The sequence below is a fragment of the Corythoichthys intestinalis genome, chromosome 2 (genome assembly GCF_030265065.1).
Source record: "Corythoichthys intestinalis isolate RoL2023-P3 chromosome 2, ASM3026506v1, whole genome shotgun sequence".
In the NCBI taxonomy this organism is placed as follows: Eukaryota; Metazoa; Chordata; class Actinopteri; order Syngnathiformes; family Syngnathidae; genus Corythoichthys; species Corythoichthys intestinalis.
This window is the reverse complement of record NC_080396.1, coordinates 34,746,608-34,768,263: the sequence shown is the minus strand read 5'-3', so window position 1 is coordinate 34,768,263 and position 21,656 is coordinate 34,746,608. Positions and strand designations below refer to the sequence as shown.

Here is a 21,656-nt window from a genome sequence, read left to right as displayed (position 1 = left end):
CAAATACAAAATAAAACTCCCGAGTGTTTCTTCAAACTATGCAGGATTGCAATTTCATTTCACAAGAGCAATAAATGCATTTAAAAACCTGACCCTAGCCTCAAATGATATAAAAAAAAAATTAATAAATGAGGATCTACGTACAACAAAAGAACAATAGCTAACTTGAGTAGCAAAAGTCCTCTAGTTTAAATGCTATGAAATGCTTAAAAAATGTTTTTTTTTTTACAAAGCTCCTATAAAATTGTTCAAACACGTATCCCCACAAAAAATTGCTAAATATACTGTACTTCAAAAATAAATAATGAATGCATAAAGAAACATATTAGCTCAAACAAAAACTTACCTTATGTTGTTCTTAACAGGGAGCAGCTAGATTCAGGCATGTTAGAGCAGTTATGCATATGCTCTGTTGCCGCTGGAGGGCAGTGAATCCACACAAAGCCCTTTCAAAACCATGACAACGCCACTCTAAACGAATCCTCGAAGCATCAAAATTTGATTCAAAGCTTTTTTTATTCGAATTAGTCAAGTTAATCGATTAGTTGTTGCAGCACTACGAACGGACAAGCAAACAAACAAACAAACAAACAAACAAACAAACAGAAATACAGACATATTGAATTGATTATATAACCTCCACATCCATCCACTTTCAACTACTGATGAAGGTAAATGTGGGTTTTTGGTTGTTGTTCTGCTTCAAGATGGACCGGTGTACCGTAGGATGTTCTGGTGCAAAAGTGTCTCCATAAACCGAATGATTCGAAGCATCCTGTCAAACTCCTACGAAGTGACTTTCGCATAACAAAAACAACGGTTTGAGAATGCTCAGATCACAAAGTCCAGACCTCATCTGTTTAAAAATTAATGTTTGAAACTGAAAAGGTTAGTGTGAGCAAGGCAACCTCAAAACTCATCACAGTTCCAGCAGTTCTGTGAGAAGGAATGGGTCAAAAACAAAGTCACACAGTTTCAAGGCAACATTACCAAGGATGTCAATTTCTAATCCTGAAGATATTTGTGAAAGGTTGTCTAAATACATTTTTTATAGCATTTAAAAAATACAAATGACCTTGTTTACATACCTGTCAAGTTGTACGGTTTTGGCGTAATTTGTACAAGTGAGCACTGATTTTTAAATGTGTACGGCGTATGTTCAAAATCTGTACGTTTTTCGTGCATTACGTTTTTTTTTTCTCTGTTCGGATTTTGTCACCGTTTCGGCAACAAAACAATGTGTGTTACTATGCGTTACTACATTGGTTGAATGATGCGAGAAAAGTCAGACACAGAGAAAGAAGAGCGGGAGTGGGAAAGGGGGAATTGTGACGCCGTTGCAAACGCGATGCTAGGCTAGGTAGCTCCAATAATACCTCACTATAGCCGACAGTTCTACAAACTACACCCACATGATGGTACGCTAGATGTCACATGTATATGAACTAGATGCCAAATGATACACTTGCCGGCGTTGGTAAACAGCCACCATCTTAAAGCAGTAGACTTCTCAAAAGGCTCTGTTGTAGTGAACCTTCCTAGCAAACCTAAGTAACCTTTTATCTAAAATACTCCTAAATCGGCAAAATCTTGACTTAAATCCATCTTAAAATGACGAAACAGTTTCACAAACTTTCACATGTCGAAAGTAGACAGAAGGGAACTAATGCAAAAACGGGAACAATTTTAACAACTTTAACGGTTGATTCACAACATTAAATGACTTCCAAACATAGCAAAGGTTACTATGTTTTTTGTGTGTTTTTTATTGAAAAAAAAACAAAAAACATGAAAGGTTACTTTGTCTAGTAACTAATTACTCTTACATTCAGCAAACTGAGTTACGAACTCAATTACTTTTTGGGACAAGTAATTTGTAACTGTAATTAATTACTCATTTAAAGTAAGATTAACAACACTGGTCATAAAGATGCAGTCTGCAGTTCTGCCAGTTTGTTGCCGAACATAATTTGCCCGCAACTATTGCTGATCACTTCTCAGAATTAGCAAAAGAAATGTTCCCTGACTCAAAGATTGCATCGGTAAGTTCATTTTATCAATTGATCTTTTTAATTTATAATTTGACACACTGACGAACTACCTTCAAGTCAAACTGAATTGCGAGCTGAAGTGCCATGAAGTGCAGCCATCAAAAGACATGCTAGAAATGGCCAGAAGTGCTACATACAATTATAACAAAAGTCACTGTTAAATTTTAGTAACCATGATGTAGATGAAGATATTGATTGTTCTTTGATTGCACCAGGTTATACAGTATGTGACAATATTACCAATAAATTCATATTATTTTGAAAAACTGACTTTTATTTTTGTTTCATATTGCACACTATATAAAACGTTGTAAGATTAGTCACCAGTTTGTAAGGGCATACGCCACTATTTGTAAGATTGCCAATGGCCTCGGGTTGTTGTCAGGTATGTTGTTTATCCTTAATGATCCGAAACAGGAAAGTTTTAGTCTGACTTAAGGTAAAACGAAATACCAAAAGCTGTTGCATTGTGCCTCGTGTTGGAGGCTGACTTTTTTTCTGGATTGCCACGGTGGAGAGTGGTTTTCACGTCACCAGAAGGTAACCGATGCAGAGCTGTGTATTTTCCCCATTTAAGGCCTTTTGTTTTCTTTTTTTGTACTTGTGATGACTCAGCTCTGTAAAAACGGGGTCGTCACGTCCGCTAAACTGAGCTCAGATTTTCACACGGCCTTTGTATGAAGTGCACATCTGGAAGGTCTGGCGTGTAACTTGAGCGTGACGCCAAGCCAAACTCAACAACTACTCACGTTTTTTCCCTGTTGTCATGGTGATATGCTTGAACTTGCAAGACTATGAGCGGACAAGTATTAGGAAGGCATTGAACACTTTCAAGTGTGTCATCACCATCATTATGTGTAATTAGCCACCGGCTGAATATAAAATAATGCTAAATGACTGCTTGTTGTCAGATTACGTGTTATACACAAAGTACTATCATTAAGCGTGAATGACAGCCTAATCGGGTTTGTCTCTGTGTAAAGAGGGTATTTTTCTTCCATTTAAAAAAAATGAAAAAATCCTCCACTCTCAGCACACATTGTTTTTTACACAGGTGAAATGCATTCTGGGAGCAGAGGTGGCAGCTTGAATGTTTATAATTACGCTCTTGAGGAAGATGTTTTTTGTTTTAGGTCATGATGGTCATGTCTTACCATTCATCGGCTGGGGGCTGTCCACAAAGGTGCCCTCATTAAGGTGGCCTGTCCTCCTCAGGTTGAGCTGGTACACGTGAGTCCTCTGATTAGTGGACAGCTAAACCAAGACAAAAGCAGTTAGCAACAGGAGCCCGTCTTCTTTATACAATCCCTGTCACTTTGGTGTTGTCATCTGTAGTTCATTATTTCTTTTTTAGACCAGTGTTATCTAGTGTGTTTTTTTTTGGGGGGGGGGGGGGGCTTCTCAATGGAAATCCCATTTACTTGAGACTTTTTCTTGCTGTTCACTTACAGGTTGACTAGTTTATACTCATTTCAACCTTACAAATTTGCACCGATGACGGAAACTTCCTTCTCCTTTTTTTTTTTTCTTTTCAAAAGCTGACACTTATGACCTTTAACCCTTTATAGAGCAAGTGATGACTATACTGTGACTAATCATTGTTTTATTATTTATAATTATAGATCTCTAAATTAATACACTGCAATAATAACTTAAATTATTAACATTAAAAGGAATGAAAATATAAATACACACTGTTGACAGCCGCAAGTAACACCCCATAACTGTATTTCCCCCCGTATTTAATCACTGCATGCACGATTAATGGTGATAGATGTAAATGCATTTAAACCGGAAAGACTCATGTTTCAGTGCCATTGATGGCGCTGTCAAAATGCACTAGACGTCTAGCGCCGTCAATGGCAGCCATTGAATTAAATGAGTGCCCTGAGGTTTTCAAATGTTTGAAAAAAAAAAAAGTAATAAAAAATAAAAGTTGTCTGAAAACACGCATTGGAGGTTTACTTATCTTGGCTTATTCAAAATATTTTTCCCCAATACAAATTAAATTAGACATCAGTTATTTGCAGATTGTCACTATTTGTAGTCGGCTCCAGTTTCTATCCCATGCGAATAGTGGGAGTTGAAGGGAAAAAAGTTGATTTTTTTTCTTTTTACAGGTTCTTTTATTCTCTTAACCAACAAGAGATGATGACACACAATTCAGGAACAAAAAGAAAGCAATAATCACCTAAGATATATACATTTATTAAGGAAAGAGTGATTAAAAGCCGGCCGGCCGCAACAGATTCTGCCTCGAGCATTCATTAGCATTCATTCAGTTTATGTTTGCCATCTCTACAAACAGTGGAAAAAACCAGGCAGCCTAGTTCCGCCCATACCTAGACAAAACAATGGAAGTCTTTGTAAACAAGCAGTATTGTAGATCAGTGTTTTTCAACTGTTTCTGTGTCACGGCACGTTTTTACTAGGGATGGGAATCTCTGGCATGAAGCCGATTCGATATTTATCTAGATACACAGGTTACGATTCGATTAAAAAACGATACGTTTTTAAGGCCGACCGATTCGATACGATTCGATACAGTTTAAGAACGATACAGTTTGATACAGAGTGAAAACGATATGATAGTAAACATTTGTTGTGTGTGTTCGAACAGTATTTTAAACATATAAAAAAGACCACATTTCTAATAGCAAAATTAAACAACAAAATTTCATACCAATGTTATGTTTTATTTTTTTATGAAAAAAATAAAAATAAGGCTTACTATATGACCGTCATTTTGTTGGATGGGGTTTATAATAAAATAAAACTCCAGTGACAGACAACAATAAAGTGCAGTAAATCAATTAGTCTATTTCCTGGTGTTTCGAACACAAGAGGTAAGCAATTTAAGTGCAAACTTTCAACGTAAACATCTTACCAACAAAAAATATTAATTATATGCAGCAGCTCTAGAAAAAAAAAATTAAACCCGCAATGTTATCATAAATAAATAATAAATTATGCTGTACCACTGGTATAATTGGGGGAATAAAAACATGGCATTTTAGACAGACAGGTCAATAATCATTACTTTTACCTTATACACAGCAGTCTTTCACTTATGCCTGTGCTTCCACATTTTTTTAAATTCCTCATCACTGTCCATATCTTTTTTGAAGGGCAGATTTTCTTGAGGAAGATAAACTAATCCACATTTTAATGTTTAAGTAGACTGCGTTTCGTGGGAAAAAATCTCCAAAGGAGCGTGCTGCCCTTTCCACCATTGTAGTGGGTTATTTTTCAGGGTTAAAAACTCACGATCCCTGTACCGCTCCTCACTTCACACTAGCTCTGTCTCATGCGAACAGATCTGGCTGCCTTCCTCACTTCAAAGTCCGACTTTTGTATTTCCTGGGTGCGTTGAAAATCAATCGCTGCACGTCGCTGGCGTCGGTGCTCAAACTGTCCATTGTTTTAGCATGTTGCTTCGTTGCCACTACCGGTTTCGTTTTCGTTTTGGGCTGTGAAGAAAAAGCTATGGAGCGTGCGTTACAGTGGTTTTGTTAGCTCTCGCGTTGTGACACGCCCGTGACGATCGGGCAATGACGGCAACTAGTAGCGGTTCTGCCGAAATGCATGGGAAGTAGAGGCAACCATATCGTGAGTTGTGCTTGTCCATATTATAGCATGCGTGCGGTCTCAATCTAAGCGCGCTGTGTGGTGAATGACACAAGCGCAGCAAGTGAAGTAAAAGCTAAATTATCATTCCATTAAGCAATGCGTTGAATTAGGCATTAGAAGCCGATTCTTGTGCTCGCGATAGCCGAATTATAGCTCTACTATCGGTTCGTTGAATATTTAATGTCAAATTACTGTCGAATGGTAACTTTACAATCGATACAGCTGTATCTCTCACCTGTAAAACCGGATATCCGGTCGTATCGGTTTATCGTTCTCAAGCTTAGTTTTTACATTAGAAAAATCTCGCGGCACACCACAAACCAAAAATGTTCCTACTTTCTGTACAGTATATTTTAATTATAAAATATTTCCCCCCTATATTTATACTTATTCAGTGTGAAACTTGAGCCTGTGTAGATGAACACAAAGCCGATATCCTGTAAGGAATCTTCGTTGACAGCTCTCAGTCTCTCTCAGTTTATATTTTTTATAGCAGTAAGGTTTGAAAAGCTCAGAATTATCAGACAGGGAAACTTAAGCAATGTCTAACCACATTAGGGGCAAGCATCGTGCTAACAATGGCTTTGCAGGCAGGTATTATTGTCTCTGCCACAGCGTGGGACTTTTTGGATTTAGCAACAAGTTCAGCAACAGGGTAACTGGCTTTGAGGGCTTTCTCAATCACCTTTGAAGTTTTTCTCAAAAAGATTTATTGTTTTCACAGAGGGAAACAAAATAGTCAATTGATTTGTTTTGTAACGAGGGCAAATGCAACTGCTCGTGTCACGTTCAAGAACTGCTCGGATTTCTAGCCATTAGTCACCTTGCTGTCCTCAACAATGTGTTGGAATAAAACACAGGGGGAGGATTGACGGTCTCAAATATGGATGAAATGGAAAAGACACTTTCGTGTATATTGACACTTGACGACTCTAATCAAATGATGTAAGTAGACATGCTGGGGTCCACATTGTCGCGGACAGAAAGGTGGCTGATGGCTAGAAATCTGAGCAGTTCTTAAACACAACATGAGCAATACCCTGCTCATTTGCACACGACCGCATCCTTCTTACCTACTCCTTCTTTCCTACTGCAACTCTGCCCGACGACGTAAAAATAAATAAATAAATAAATAAATGCGATATTGAATAACTTCTTGCGACGCACCTGACGATCTCTCACGGCACACTAGTGTGCCGCGGCACACCGGTTGAAAAACACTGCTGTAGATAAACACACAGTTACGAGAACAGAGAATGATTATGTGCTATGATGTGAAATGAACAGATATGTTCAAGTGAATAAATGGAAACATGTATCTACAGAGTCCACTCTATTTTAAACTAAAATCGTTATGAAGAAAACGCTGAAACTATCATCCAACAGTAGAGCCAGTGGCAACATTTTTGCCACTTACTGTACTTGTCGACAACCCTCTTTTCGGAAATCGGCAAGCGCTAAAGTGCTATTGTTGTCCAAATGGAATTGGTAGCTAATTGTCGACACTTACTGTCACACCGGTGCACTCGACAGTCGAGCTGTTCAGCCATGTAGCTTTGTATTGTGGTTCTGTCCCAAAGTCGCACGCCAGCTCCTCCCCCTGCAATGAAAACACACACAGACCTGTTTATGGCCAAGCAAACTCGTGTGTACTGTACAGTTTATCCTTATTAGGACCACAGAATTATTGGAACAGGATACACCCTGAACTGGTCACCAGCCATTCTCAAGGTATGTAGCTAGATGTCCAAGCAACAATTCACACATTTTGGGTCTTCAGTGAAACTAAAACACGCACGGTGTGATTTACTGTATGAATATGTTCTTTCAGGCAAGCTCCCCCATAATAGCTAAGACTGACAGGTGTCTGTTCAGATCTTTCATGACTTTTGACACCCAGTATCACATTAAACCACAATCAATAAAAATGTGTATGCGCAGTCTCACGATTTGACCCAAGCGTGTTGCTATGCATATCTGTGAGAATGTTTATCGCAGTTTATTTAAATGTATCCAAGGGTCGTCCCATCCCCACCGTGCCTCCCTGTGAGAACCAAATCCAATTTCACTCCTCAAACTCCAGGAGCATCTGTGATTTGCCAATGCCTTCGCCGCAGAGACCAAACCAAAGGAACACAAACTGAGCGCAGTGTTGAGTCGATGAAGACGTGACTCAAAGTCGGCTTGGATCAATCCAACTGTTGTGAAACCCAACAGTCGTGAGAACGTTTGCTTTTATTCAAACTGCCCCGAGGAACTGTCTGTGTGAGTGTTTGTGTGTAGACATTTGTTCATGGCTCCAAGTCTGTCACCATAGCAACACCCCAGGAAAAGGACTCAAAAAGGCCAGCCAGGTTAGACAAGGGGCTGACAATGGCTGGCAATTTGTCTACCAACATTGTGAAAACGGCAAGGCCTTATCAGGGAAAGTGACGACATTCACATTAGGACTTGAATTCCAAAAGTTTAGACCAATTTCTGAGTGCCAGAATACATCGACAACTAATCAATTATCAAATGAATCGACAACTGTTTAGGGAAATCGATAAATGATTTAGAGATGTTTTAACATATATTTGTCCACATTTTCCTCAAAATGCAGACCATTCCAGAGCAAACATTGTCTAATATTTGTTGTCCTCCATAAAGGCTTGAATACGACATTTGCTCACAAACTATTACTTTTGCTTTTTTTTATCTCAATCATTAATTAATAAGAAAAACAGACAGATTGTTTGTTAAAACAATAGTCAGTTGCAGGTCATTTGGTCATGTACTGAATCTTGTGTATATTTAAAAATTGTATATTTTCACCAGTCCTTATTGTGCTTTTGACATGCTTGCTCAAAGAGCAAAGATATTTAAAATCTGATTAGAATTGGCCAAGTAATCAAATTTTTCCACCTTAAAATTTAGTTGTAAAATTATAAAACCATAGAAAATGGCCAAAGAAGCCTTTCAAAAGAGCAACCATCTTTTCATTCAACCAACTGGACCTCTGAGCCTCACTTTGATCATTCGGCTCACATTAATCCACACATTTGTTATCCATTCAAAATCGTAATTAGGTAATACATTCAAAAAAAAAAAAAAAAAAACTTTTTCCCAGTCTTTCTCAGTCATACAAAGATGTAATTTAGTGATATTTCTGTTTGCCTATTCTATGCACCTATTATGCTATTTTTGGTGGCACACAACTCAAATAATATGATGATCCAAGCCAATATTGCATCCAGTCTTGGTATTTGTGCTGACAAAGATGTAACATCGTGCTTGCTTGTTTAATTTTTCTGACATATACGTCACCTTGCTGTACTTTTGAGCACTCAAGCAGCGGCATGCAAACGCGCATGTGTGCCACGCTCAGCTTGAGGCCAACGCACCATATGCTTTGGTTTTATTCCACCAATTTTCACAACACATATGCTGGCTAAAGTCCAGCTTCCGAGTGGGTACACGTGTGCACGCGTGATACCTCCTGGACGTTCCTCAGGGAAACAACCAAGTCCCGGGACGCCCCAGACGGTGACGGAGGAACCTCTGCGGCAGCCAGGCTTGGACAGGAAGCGGCATTCTGCGGGGCAGGAAGTGACATACACACGGCAGTTAGTAAAGACAATAGGTGGGCCGCATACATCCGCAAACCAAAATACTTGTCCTGTTTTTCTTGAGGAGGAGGAAATGAGTGGGTGAAGTCTCACTTGGAGGGAAACAACAATGGCTTCAAATAGAAAGACGATGAGGGATTGGAATAACAAAACCGCTGGACGCTAAAGCGGGCTCCGCACATCGGAAAATATTCATCCCACACCCAGCCCTCTTCTGTGTCGTGTTAAAAAATGACTGAAATCTCCTAATAAATGCGAGAACACATACTGTAAGATAAGGAATTTGCCATTTCTGCTCCCATTCACACAATAATATCTGATTTACTTCACTAGTTTACCTGAAACAAATTCCTTCCCTTTTACAACGTATCTTGTGATGCGAAACCAAAGAGTAAATGTAAAACCCTTCAAATTTGAAACAACATGAGCAATTTGACCATCAGGTGAACAGAGGACAATAAGTAACACTTGTCCATCTTCAAGATCTCTACTAGTTCAAATTAAGGGCTTTACTGATTTCTCGGGGTGTAACGGTACACAAAAATCTCGGTTCGGTACGTACCTCGGTTTTGAGGTCACGGTTCGGTTCATTTTCGGTACAGTAAGATAACAAAATGCAAAATATAAATGTGCTAGTTTATTACACACTTTTGTGCTTTCAACAATAGGAACATTAGCCTATACAAAGCTAGAATTCCTCCCAAAAAGTAGCGGGTATTTAAAGATAATCCAACAACAGACCCCGTGTATTGGTCAGCTTTCTTTCTGAAAGAAAGAAGAAAAAAGATGTCCTGTGCTAAAGAGAAAAACAATCCCAATGACAAAGATTTTAACATGTATTTTACAAATGAAATTCCTCAATGAAACATTTTTTTTCTTATGAACGGTTTTCAAAAGCTTTATTGGTGGATTTTCTCAAGTTAAAGCGCCACACAGAAATTAATAAATTTAATTGTGTAAGCAGGATGTGTGTATTATTCTTATTATTTAATTACAGGTATATTAGCTCATTTCAATTTATTTTATTTAAATGGGCTATTATTTATTTTATTATGTGTTTATATTTTACAAATGTAATGTAGTATGCATTTATATTGTATATTTTATGTTGCATAACTTTAGTTCCTATGTGAATATTAGTTCCTACTTGTTTTGTTGTGGTAGGAGGGTTTTGTATTGAACACGGGGCCGTGTTGGTTATTATTATAGCAGAGAAGACAGCAGTAAATCAACAAAGACAAGTCAACTGTGCCCCGATCTACCACTCAAGAGATCTGATGGACTCAAAAAGTGGGTTACGATTGCATATTAGTTTGAAAATCGACCGGATCAACCGTATTTTAAACGGGTGACTTCCGGCTCGATCCTAGCTACCGGTAGTGGTATTGATGCAGGAGGGCTGCGTCTCGCGTCAAATAATAAACTCTCACGTTCTTTTCGCGTGCCTTGCGTGGAGCCGCTTCTGGGACGCATCTAACACGCGGCCGCACTGCGACTGGTGTGCATTGGCTGATTGACTCCAACGCCCGCGTTTCACTGCGTTCTCGCGGCGGCCACGTTGTCGCACCGTTGACGTTTCTGGGTTATACTGTCCTACCGTGTTGGTCCTCATTATAGTAGAGAAGGCGGAGTAAATATAATCTACACAAAGAAACTGTAACCCGAACAACTCACAGCCTCGAAAATTAAGGGTTATATTACGTAAGAAACTTGTTCGGTACGCGTCCGTTCTGAAACGAGCACCACGTACCGAAACGGTTTAATACTATTACATGTACCGTTACACCCTTACTGATTTCAAACTGGCTGTGAACACACCACAGAAATGATCACACATAATCTCACAAAAACCTTGACTGTAAAAATTAATATCTTGGCTGATTTTAGGGAGTATTTCAGTTCATATAGGAGTTTTTTGGTCACCTTTAGTTAGTATATTAGTAGATCTGCATGTATTTAGGTCACTTTTAGGGAGTATTTTAGTAGATCCATGTGGATTTCGGGCCAGTATTTAAGTACATTTTGGAGTATTAATAATTTAGGGAGTATTTCAGTGCATACGGTATACATGGATTTATGTAGGTCACTTTTTAAGGGGGCGTTTGAGGAGATCGTTGCGTATTTCGGTCAATTATAGTGAGTATTTGAGTAACTGGGAATTTAAATTACTTCGAGAGATTTTCAATGGATTTAAAAGTATTTTATTAACTTTTATAGTGTTTCAGTAGATATACCAGGATTTAGGTGACTTTCTAAGGGAGTATTGGAGTACTGTAGATCTATGAGGATTTAGATTACTTCTGGGTAGTATTTCAATAGATGGAAGAGTGCTAACTGTAGGCCACACTTAGGGAGAATTTCATTATTTGTAGGAGTATTTATATTACTTTTAGAGAGTATTTCAATAGGTTTAAGAGTATTTAGACCATTTTTAGGAAGTACTGTGTTTCAGTACAAATAAGAGTATTTAAGGTGAAAGTAGTAGAAACACTTCCAAGGACTATTTAGATACATCTCGGAGTAATTAGGTAACTTTTATTGATCATTTGAGTACATAGATTGAAGAGTATTTCGGTAACTTTTAGGGAGTATTTGTATTAGTGTTTAAGTAAAATAGTAACTGAACACTTGGACCTCCTACGCAACACTATGTGCGATTGACAGGGAAATAATTATTGCCGTCAGCCCTCCCAGTCAAAGTGGATAGGACGTCTATCTTTGTCAATGGGACTGAAATTTGATCATTCACTGTAAGTCCTTCCAGTACAAAATGACTGCATACTATTGGCGTCAATAGCAGCTAATGACTTAATCTTGCTCACTATGGTGCACTTAACAGTCTTCTACCATATTTAGCATGTGATGAAAAAAAAAAACAAGTATGGAGTTGGTTCAGATATCTATTCAATCATGGCGCTGCTCCTCCACATGCTGCCATATGAAAATAAAATGGGAAACAGGATAGGAAGCCTCCTGAGTCTGTTAGCACAGAACATCAACATGATTTTAAGGTTGTCTTTCCTATTCCAACACATGCTGAGTCAATCAACGTCATAACTTTGCCCCGATTCTCTAAACGCTGGTTCTCGCCTGACCCCGACACTTTCAGATCATTGCAGTGAGCGTCTGGCCTCCCGCTGAGGCCGTTGGACTTCCTAATATTCCATGATCCTCAGGGCAAATGTAGTAACTTACTTCCAGAAGGTTGTGCTTGGTCTCATCTTTAGCAGAGACACACTGGTGCTTTTCCTGGTCCCAGTAGCATTTCCACATTGTGCTCAGGCAGCTAATGCATCTTATGAACACAAGCACAGAAGAAGAAAGGTCAGAGTCACGAGTGTTGGTGCAATGAACAGAATTCGAGGCCCTCTTTCAGCCCTCACATTTGTTGCACAAACTCAGCTTGCAAACTGATTGCAAGGAACAGAAAAAAAGAAGAAAACGGGAAGTGAAGATTAGTCATATTGCTCATTCCACAGTTACGAAACACTCAGGTAGAAGGTCAACATGAACAAAACAAAGCAATTCTCTGTCTAAAGTGAAAATTCTAGCGATTAAACAATGAGGAATTATGGTATAGCAACAGGTGAGAATTGAACGTGTGTGTGCTGGATGAATGAGCATAGGTCAAACTTCGAACATCAAGTTCCTTCCACTTACACTTCTTAAAAATGCTAGCTGACTCATTCCAACACAGATCATGTGAAGATTTCAGTAGAAACGTTAACAGATATAACCTGAGGTCATTAAGGTTACCATATGACATTTGGTAAAAGACGCTCAGTGTTTTCCAGTGGACGACGCACATGGCGATTATTAGACACGCCATCAACTGGAGTGGAGGAAATATTGTAAATATGCTCATCTGTTTCCTGGTGTGTGTGAAACTTGATTGTCATCACCTTCCACGGGAGAAAACTGCTGTTAGTGTTTGATTGTGTTCCTCACAAGTGTGCGTCTCACTCCCTGCTGTCTGTATCAGTATGTGTGTGTGTGTGTGTTTTTGCCTCAAGGAAAGACAGATGTCCCACACCAGGAATGATAGCGCCTCCAGTAATAGCGACACTCTTGTAAGGTTTCAAATTGGAAGTAGTGAAGTGTGTGCGCACTTGTGTGTGCGTGTTCAGAGTGGACTGACAACATGTAATCGAAAAACGTCACTTAGTGTGTGTGTGCGTGAAGTGATTAGAAGCAGACTGACTCCTCCAGGCTCTTATCAGCTGCAGCGTTTCTGTTTTCACGTACTCCCTTTGTATCCAACAATAACATGTACCCTAGTACACACACTCGCACACAGACAAAAGTGTTTGCCCACATGAACGCTGCACCTACAGGATGTGAAAATGAGGAGCAGGACACCAGTGGCCCTTTGATGCTAACAGCTTCTACGCTTTTGAGAACAGTTTGGACAGGAAGTAATCCAAAAGAATACTTGTGTGGTCACGAGAGATTGGCACGTCTTGTTGTCTTGGCTTGCTCTAGTCCAGGTATCTGCTTGTTTCGGTTTTAACACAATCTTGACTGCCCAAAGTCTCAGTCATGAATTGTCTCAGAATACCTTGGTATCTTGGATCAATTTTGTCTCAGTCTTGGATTTTTTCAATTTAGGTCTTACGCTTGTCCTGTTCTTTGCTTGGTTCAGTGTTGACTTGGTTGCGAATGCCCAAATACTTGGTCTTGTCTTGGTTTCTGCTTGTTTTGGTCTTGATGTAGTCTTGACTTCCCACAGGAATGGTGTTGTATCATTCTTAGATTGATAGATAGATTATTTCGTTATGTCTCCGTCTTGGTCTTGTCCTTGTCTTGGTTTTCTTTTGACTTGTCTCCGTCTTGCTCTTTTCTTGGTCTCTGCTTGGTTTGGTTTTGACTTGGTTTAGAGTGCCCAAGTTCTTGGTCAGATTGTTTCGGTCTTAACGTAGTCTTGACTCCCCATAACCTTGACGTTGTCTCAGTCTTAGATTGTCTCATTATATCTTGGTCTTGTTATTGTCTTGGTTTTATCTCGGCTCTTCTCCACCTTGGCCTTGTCTGCGTATCGGGCTTGACTCTTCGCCCTCAACTGTCAATCTTGGTCTTGTCTTGACTTGTGACTTGTGGTCTTGTTCAAGTTTTGATCTCAGATTATATGGTTTTGTGCACAACACTAGTCCCAATCCAAACGATTTTGGGTTGACCTGACAGGTAGGGTTCAACACCAAACCATTTCCACAAAGTTCGAAGCTCATAATTATATAGTGTAAAACGTTATTAACATGAACATTTCCTTTTTGCCAAAGACTGAAGGTTAATACCTTCACGATGCTGCTCACCCCCCTACACTAAACCCACCTACCACCACCAACTCCCCTCAGTCAACATGACCCTGCACAAACACACACACGGTACACAACTAAATACACAAGCTGGCCTGCACTCTCAGGCCCTCTCAGTGGACACGGCGGTTAAACACACATCCTCAATCACGTCTCCGTCAGTGAGAAGCATGTTCAAGAGAAAAGACCACTTTCACTGGGACAAAGAGCGCAGCCGAGACCAGGGAGCGCTCAAAATGCAGTCGGGTGAGGAAAGGGGGAAACAATAAAGAGGTGCCAAAACTTGAGACGCCGACACAGAAGCAAAACACCAAATGTGTTTGTTTAAGAGAAAGAGGGAGTGTGAGTGTTTGCGTGTGTTACTGAGAGATTTAAAGAGAGCAGGGGGGTTGGTGCAGTTGCGGTGCATGTCCTACTCGGGTGGTTGGAGAAATGCTGTGCTCTGGTTACCATTAAGTCCATTTTGAACAGACTTAGGGGATGTCTTTGAACACACACAACATACACAACCCTACACCTGCTTCTCAATGATTGACGTAAAACCCTGAAATATGTTCTGGGAACGTACTTCTACGACAACATCTGACCAATGTTTATCCTTAAAATACACAAGTGACCATAACATGATCACAACATGACGCACGCACATAAGGAGTAATTGCAATAAAACACACACACACACACACACCTCTGTAAGACATGCTTTCTTAGTTTACAAATACAATTATCCAGAGCAGATAATGATCATATGCCTACGAGTACAATTCCTTTTTGAGGTTCTTCTCCGAGGCACAAATTCAGCGCGCAGAATGTTTGTGGTCAGGATGGATGAAAGTTCCGTTTGTTTGTCTTGGTGCTAATCTGGGTGTATAATCATGGCAGTTTCCATTAGGCTAGGGAAAATATACTTGATTTTAAATCGCAATATAATTTAAGTCGATAAGATATAGTTGAAAAGCCTCAACAATTTATGACAAAGCCAGGATTTGAGCTGTAATAATGCAAATGCTGAAACAGTGACATTTCCTGCATAGCAGATTTGAATGCATGTCATTTCTCCCTACCGGAATTCAAATCATGGGCATTTATCAAAGTAATGGCTATACAAAATAAGCATATTCAGCCTTCATTAATGAGAAGTGGGTCACAAGAATCTCTTAAGGGATTATTAAAAAAAAAAAAAAAAACAGCTTGAAGTGATTAAAATCCGATAGAATGGAGCTGCTCAGAAGTTTGCGAACCAACGCTCATCCTGTGAGCGCCACTCAACTCATTATCACCTTCGCTGCAAACCGGCATCTAATTTCACACTGGTGGGCTTTGGGATGTGCACTCGCAAATTGGATGAAGGGTTGCACACATCCACCTGCGAGCGACATGTTTCGCACCTTTGTGGCATTTTCCAAAAGCAAAGAAAGACCGCATGGCCAAGTGGTTTCAATCTCGTCACCTCAGTCAAAAACACAGCCCGCCGCGACGGCTATCAGATAAAGCGAATCCTCCGACATTGGACTGGATTGCCTCCAGATATGAAAAAACCCCTCTCTGTGAGCCAGCGACCTTCTTGACAAAAACAAACATCAGTGTGAGCGGCCAGACATACATATCCAATTTCCTTTGGCTTAGCGTTACAGCATATTAATCGCACGTTTGATCCTGCGCCGGGAACTCTTGAGCGAGCCAAATCTAAAAGAAGCCCTGCACGGGAACGTGACAATGCTATTTACCCACTGAGGCACGAATGGTTGCATTGCACTATTTCTCTTGTTGAACATATTTCAGTCTATACCAGCTATAATCACTCACTTATAAGCCCTAGAGCACTGGTTTCTAACCTTGGTTCGATTGAACCCCAGGGGTTCGGTGAGTAAGGGGCTCGGCGAAGGTTAAAACACACAGGGCCCTATTTTTGTACACTGACTCAAGGCAAAGTGTCGTTTTAGACTAAGTTTTGGACTTTGACCCATTTCTTTCAAGTGCTAGCTTTCTTTCTAATAGGAGGAGAAACTGGTTTGCTCAGTGGAAGGTTAACCCGTACTTGGAACGAGGAAGTATAAGAAAAAAAAAACATTTGGGTCATGTTTTACACTATAGAAATAGTATGTGATGCAAGGATGCAACACTAAAATGAGAATGTGGACATGAAAACAAACAAACAAAAAAAGTCATTTTCCAATGTGAAAATCAACAGCAAAAGGCACAATTATTTGCAATACCGTATTTTTCGGACTATAAGTCGCAGTTTTTTTTCATAGTTTGGCTGGGGGTGCGACTTATACTCAGGAGCGACTTATGTGTGAAATTATTAACACATTATATCATTTCACATGTTGTTTTGGTGTTTTGGAGTGACACTGATGGTTTGGTAAACTTGTTTGAATGTTCTTTATGCTATAGTTATCTGAATAACTCTTAATAGTTATGTTACGTTAACATACCGGCCACGTTTGCATTTCGTTGTTCATGCACCATGTAACATTATCATACTGTACACTTATTCAGCAGGTTCTTCTCTATTGTATTTTTATTTTAAATTCCCTTTCAAGATGACATATCTGTTCTATGTGTTGGATTTTATCAAGTAAATTAACATACCGGCCACGTTCGCGTTCTGCCTTTGGCAATGTGTGTTCAATTGTATTATTGACTTTTTCATATTGAAATGCATGCTTTTAGTTTGTGTCGCTTTCACGCCCAAGTGGGGGCGCACTCGCACTTGTTTACGCGAAGAAGAGCGCTCAGACGTCAGAAGAGGACTCTGAGCAAGTGGGCGAGTTAGCGAGAAAGTGAAAAACACGGCTGCGAACCTACGTTCATTGTTTATGCTTGTAAAATATCTCGACAGAGGCAACGCCTGTGTGTATCATCTTTTCTGTTGTTGTGTGTTTTCCACCCGCGATTGGACACTTAGAGCCAGTTGTGTGGTTGTTTGAACGATGTGCTAATGCTAGCGAACGCATGCTAACCGTTTGTGTCATTGCTATAATAGCAGCTAATTATTATCTATTTACGTTGACGCGAACCTGTTTGGTATCGAGGACGAAATTGATTTGTATTATTTCTATTTTTAGTTTCACTCTTAAAATGATGGTGTCATAACGAAAGCCAAAATAAATTCAGCAAATTATACGGATGTCCAACATCGTCATTTGAGAGTTTAGCTCGCTGTATAGCCAGGACCGAGCCATAGCGTCCTGGTGAGGACAGTACATTCACATTTCATTGTTCATCAATAATGTAACATTATCATACTGTACACTTATTCAGCATGTTGTTCTCTATTGTATTTTTATTTTAAATTGCCTTTCAAGATGACATATATGTTCTATGTGTTGGATTTTGTCAAGTAAATTTCCCCCAAAAATGTGACTTATACTCCGGTGCGACTTATATATGTTTTTTTCCGCTTCGTTGGGCATTTTGTGGCTGGTGCGATTTATACTCAGGTGCGACTTATATTCGATTAAATACGGTATATTTGAAATTTGAAGTCATTTGAATGGAAATTCACTCTGATATTACCTTGCTATACCTTAGCTATAGCAGTTTTAAAATTGCTTTATTATTTAATTCTGAAGATTTCAGTGAAGGCACATGTGAAACCTGTGGGGTTCAGTGCTCTTATCAAGATTAAGAACCACTGCTACATAGAGTATATATGTTCCTTTTTTTCTTTCTTTCTTTTAAATCATTCTATATGTTTATACTGGAGTGCCATGTCAAATTTCATTGTTCACAATGTTCATTTTGTTGTCGACAAATGACAATAAAGATCATTCTAGAAAATAGTCAAAGTGGGTGTGAGGGGAGCCCGCTGAGGGCAACTTGGAGAAGCACGGCTTGGCAGTTGTTGCCGCTACCGTGCAAAAAATGCTCACCTAACATTATTGGTATTCAAAACCCATTAAAAGTTGAACATGATGAGTGTGCCGTGCTTTTTACATCACCGAGAAATATATTTGAAGTTAAAGGCTTAAAAATGGGAGGGACTTAACAAACATACCCAATTTATGTGCAACGAGACTAAGCTCTATGTACATTGCGTGTATTAGCAGAACAAGTCCACAGCAGAAGCATAATCTGTGACTCGCAAATGTGTTCTTAAATGTGGAGAGACGCTCCCCATGCAAGTCTGTAATCAAAACATTTCGTGCATTGGTTCCAGATCAAATATGTGCATGTCCGACGGAAAGAATAAACTGGATGAAGGTATTGTGCAGTCAACTCATGGACCATAATAGTGTATTCAGATGTCTCCTGCCGTGGCCTAGTGGGCTCTGTTTTCATGTCAATATTTACCTTTGACAAACAACACTAACCACAGCCGTATGGCGTATAAAGATCTTCTTGGTAGCCAAGAAAAGAAGTGACGATAAACTCACGAGGTTTTGGGATTTATTGCTCCAGTCCTCTCACAGTCGTAGATGATGAAGTTTCCAGACACCAAAGATGTGCCATTCACTTTGATTGTCACAGAGGCCGTACGATGATCTGCCAAAATAAAAAGTAGACCAACAATGCACCAGGGCAATATATAAACCAAAATTTCACCTGCAAAGTTGATTCTACTGTCGCAGTACTAAACATGATTTAAAAAGTCAACCTTCCAAAAAGTTAAGAACATCCATATAGAATCCAAAATATTAGGGAAATCATTTGGATATCTTCTGAGATTGAAGTGAATGTAAGTAAAGATGTCCTCATACACACAATAAACTTTTTACATGTAGCGCAATCACGGTCTCCTTGGAAGATGCTAAAATAAACCGTACTTTTGGTCTATAAGCTGCAACAGCGTATAAGTCGCATCATCCAAAAAATGCACAATGAAGAGGAGGAAAAAAACCTAAATGAACTGCGCCGGAGTATAAATCGCATTTTTGAAGGGAAATTTATTTTAACAGAGGCCAAGACCAAACAGTATACAGTGGGGCAAATAAGTATTTAGTCAACCACGAATTGTGCAAGTTCTCCTACTTGAAAAGATTAGAGAGGCTTGTCAACATCGGTAAACCTCAACCATGAGAGACAGAATGTGGAGAAAAAAAAACAGAAAATCACATTGTTTGATTTTTAAGAATTTATTTCCCAAATTAGAGTGGAAAATAAGTATTTGGTCACCTACAAACAAGGAAGATTTCTGGCTGTCAAAGAGGTCTAACATCTTCTAACGAGGTCTAACGAAGCTCCACTCGTTACCTGTATTAATGGCACCTGTTTTAACTCATTATCGGTATAAAAGACACCTGTCCACAATCTTAGTCAATCACACTCCAAACTCCACTATGGCCAAGACTAAAGAGCTGTCGAAGGACACCAGAGACAAATTGTAGACCTGCACTAGGCTGGGAAGACTGAATCTGCAATAGGTAAAACGCTTGGTGTAAAGAAATCAACTGTAGGAGCAATTATTAGAAAATGGAAGACATACAAGACCACTGATAATCTCCCTCGATTTGGGGCTCCATGCAAGATCTCACCCCGTGGCGTCAAAATGATAACAAGAACGGTGAGCAGAAATCCCAGAACCACACGGAGGGACCTAGTGAATGACCGACAGAGAGCTGGGACCACAGTAACAAAGGCTACTATCAGTAACACAATGCGCCGCCAGGGACTCAAATCCTGCACTGCCAGACGTGTCCCCCTGCTGAAGAAAGTACACGTCCAGACCCGTCTGCGGTTCGCTTGAGAGCATTTGGATGATCCAGAGGAGGACTGGGAGAATGTGTTCATGGTCAGATGAAACCAAAATATAACTTTTTGGTAGAAACACAGGTTCTTGTGTTTGGAGGAGAAAGAATACCGCATTGCATCCGAAGAACACCATGCCCCCTGTGAAGCATAAGGTGGAAACATCATGCTTTGGGGCTGTTTTTCTACAAAGGGACCAGGACGACTGATCTGTGTAAAGGAAAGAATGAATGGGGCCACGTATCGAGAGATTTTGAGTGAAAATCTCCTTCCATCAGCAAGGGCGTTGAAGATGAGACGTGGTGGGTCTTTCAGCATGACAATGATCCCAAACACACAGCCAGGGCAATAAACCATTTCAAAGTCCTGGAGTGGCCTAGCCAGTCTCCAGATCTCAACCCCATAGAAAATCTGTGGAGGAAGTTGAAAGTCCGTGTTGCCCAACGACAGACGCAAAACATCACTGCTCTAGAGGAGATCTGCATGGAGGAATGGGCCAAAATACCAGCAACAGTGTGTGAAAAGCTTGTGAAGAGTTACAGAAAACGTTTGGCCTCCATTATTGCCAACAAAGGGTACATAACAATTGACCAAATATTTATTTTCCACCATGATTTGCAAATAAATTCTTTAAAAATCATACAATGTGATTTTCTTGTTTATTTTTCTCCATATTCTCTCTCTCATGGTTGAGGTTTACCCATGTTGGGAATTACAGGCCTCTCTAATATTTTCAAGTGGGAGAACTTTCATAATTAGTGGTTGAATAAATACTTATTTGCCCCAATGTACATGATAGCAATAACAAAATGGAGAACATCAGGGTTTCCCCTACATATTAATTATCGTGGCGCACCGCCACACCAAAATAAAAGCCGCCACGCTGTGCAAAAGAGATGTTAATTTTTTTTTTATTTTTTTTTAATTAAGGCCATTTAAAACTAGCGGTGAAAGGTTCAGCGGCAACCTATTCATTGCGTATTGTAATGTCCGTAACTGAACAGGATAAATAGGCATCTGTTAACATAACATATTAACAGCTATTCTGATAATTTTGCCCTAAACGACAACAATTGTTTAACAAACTCTCAACGTCACTACTAAATCCATTAAAGTCTTAATCTTCAATATCACTTATGAATATATTTCCCAACTCTGGAAGTCAAGGGCATGCCTAGAGCATCCTTCTTGTGGCAGTCAGTGTGGGGGAAAAAAAACATATAAGCCGCACCTGAGTATGAGTTGCAGGCCTAGCCAACTATGAAAAAAGTGTGTTTTATTGTCCGGAAAATATGGTAAAGACAGATAACGTTCCATGATTCGTCGTGAGTAGTCAAAAATGATGTTACTATATAGGAACG

General features: G+C 39.6%; 1 protein-coding gene across 1 annotated transcript in view; it reads right to left on the bottom strand.

The window, feature by feature from the left end:
* The window catches only part of plxnd1 (plexin D1), a 163,251-nt gene that overhangs the window by 92,072 nt on the left and 49,523 nt on the right, over positions 1-21,656 (bottom strand). The window contains exons 7-11 of the mRNA XM_057817204.1: positions 18,984-19,092; positions 12,485-12,584; positions 9,157-9,255; positions 7,192-7,281; positions 3,206-3,305 (exon numbers count right to left, since the gene is read on the bottom strand). Of these exons, the coding sequence (XP_057673187.1) occupies positions 3,206-3,305; positions 7,192-7,281; positions 9,157-9,255; positions 12,485-12,584; positions 18,984-19,092 (498 nt within the window). The remainder of the gene's footprint in view (positions 1-3,205; positions 3,306-7,191; positions 7,282-9,156; positions 9,256-12,484; positions 12,585-18,983; positions 19,093-21,656) is intronic.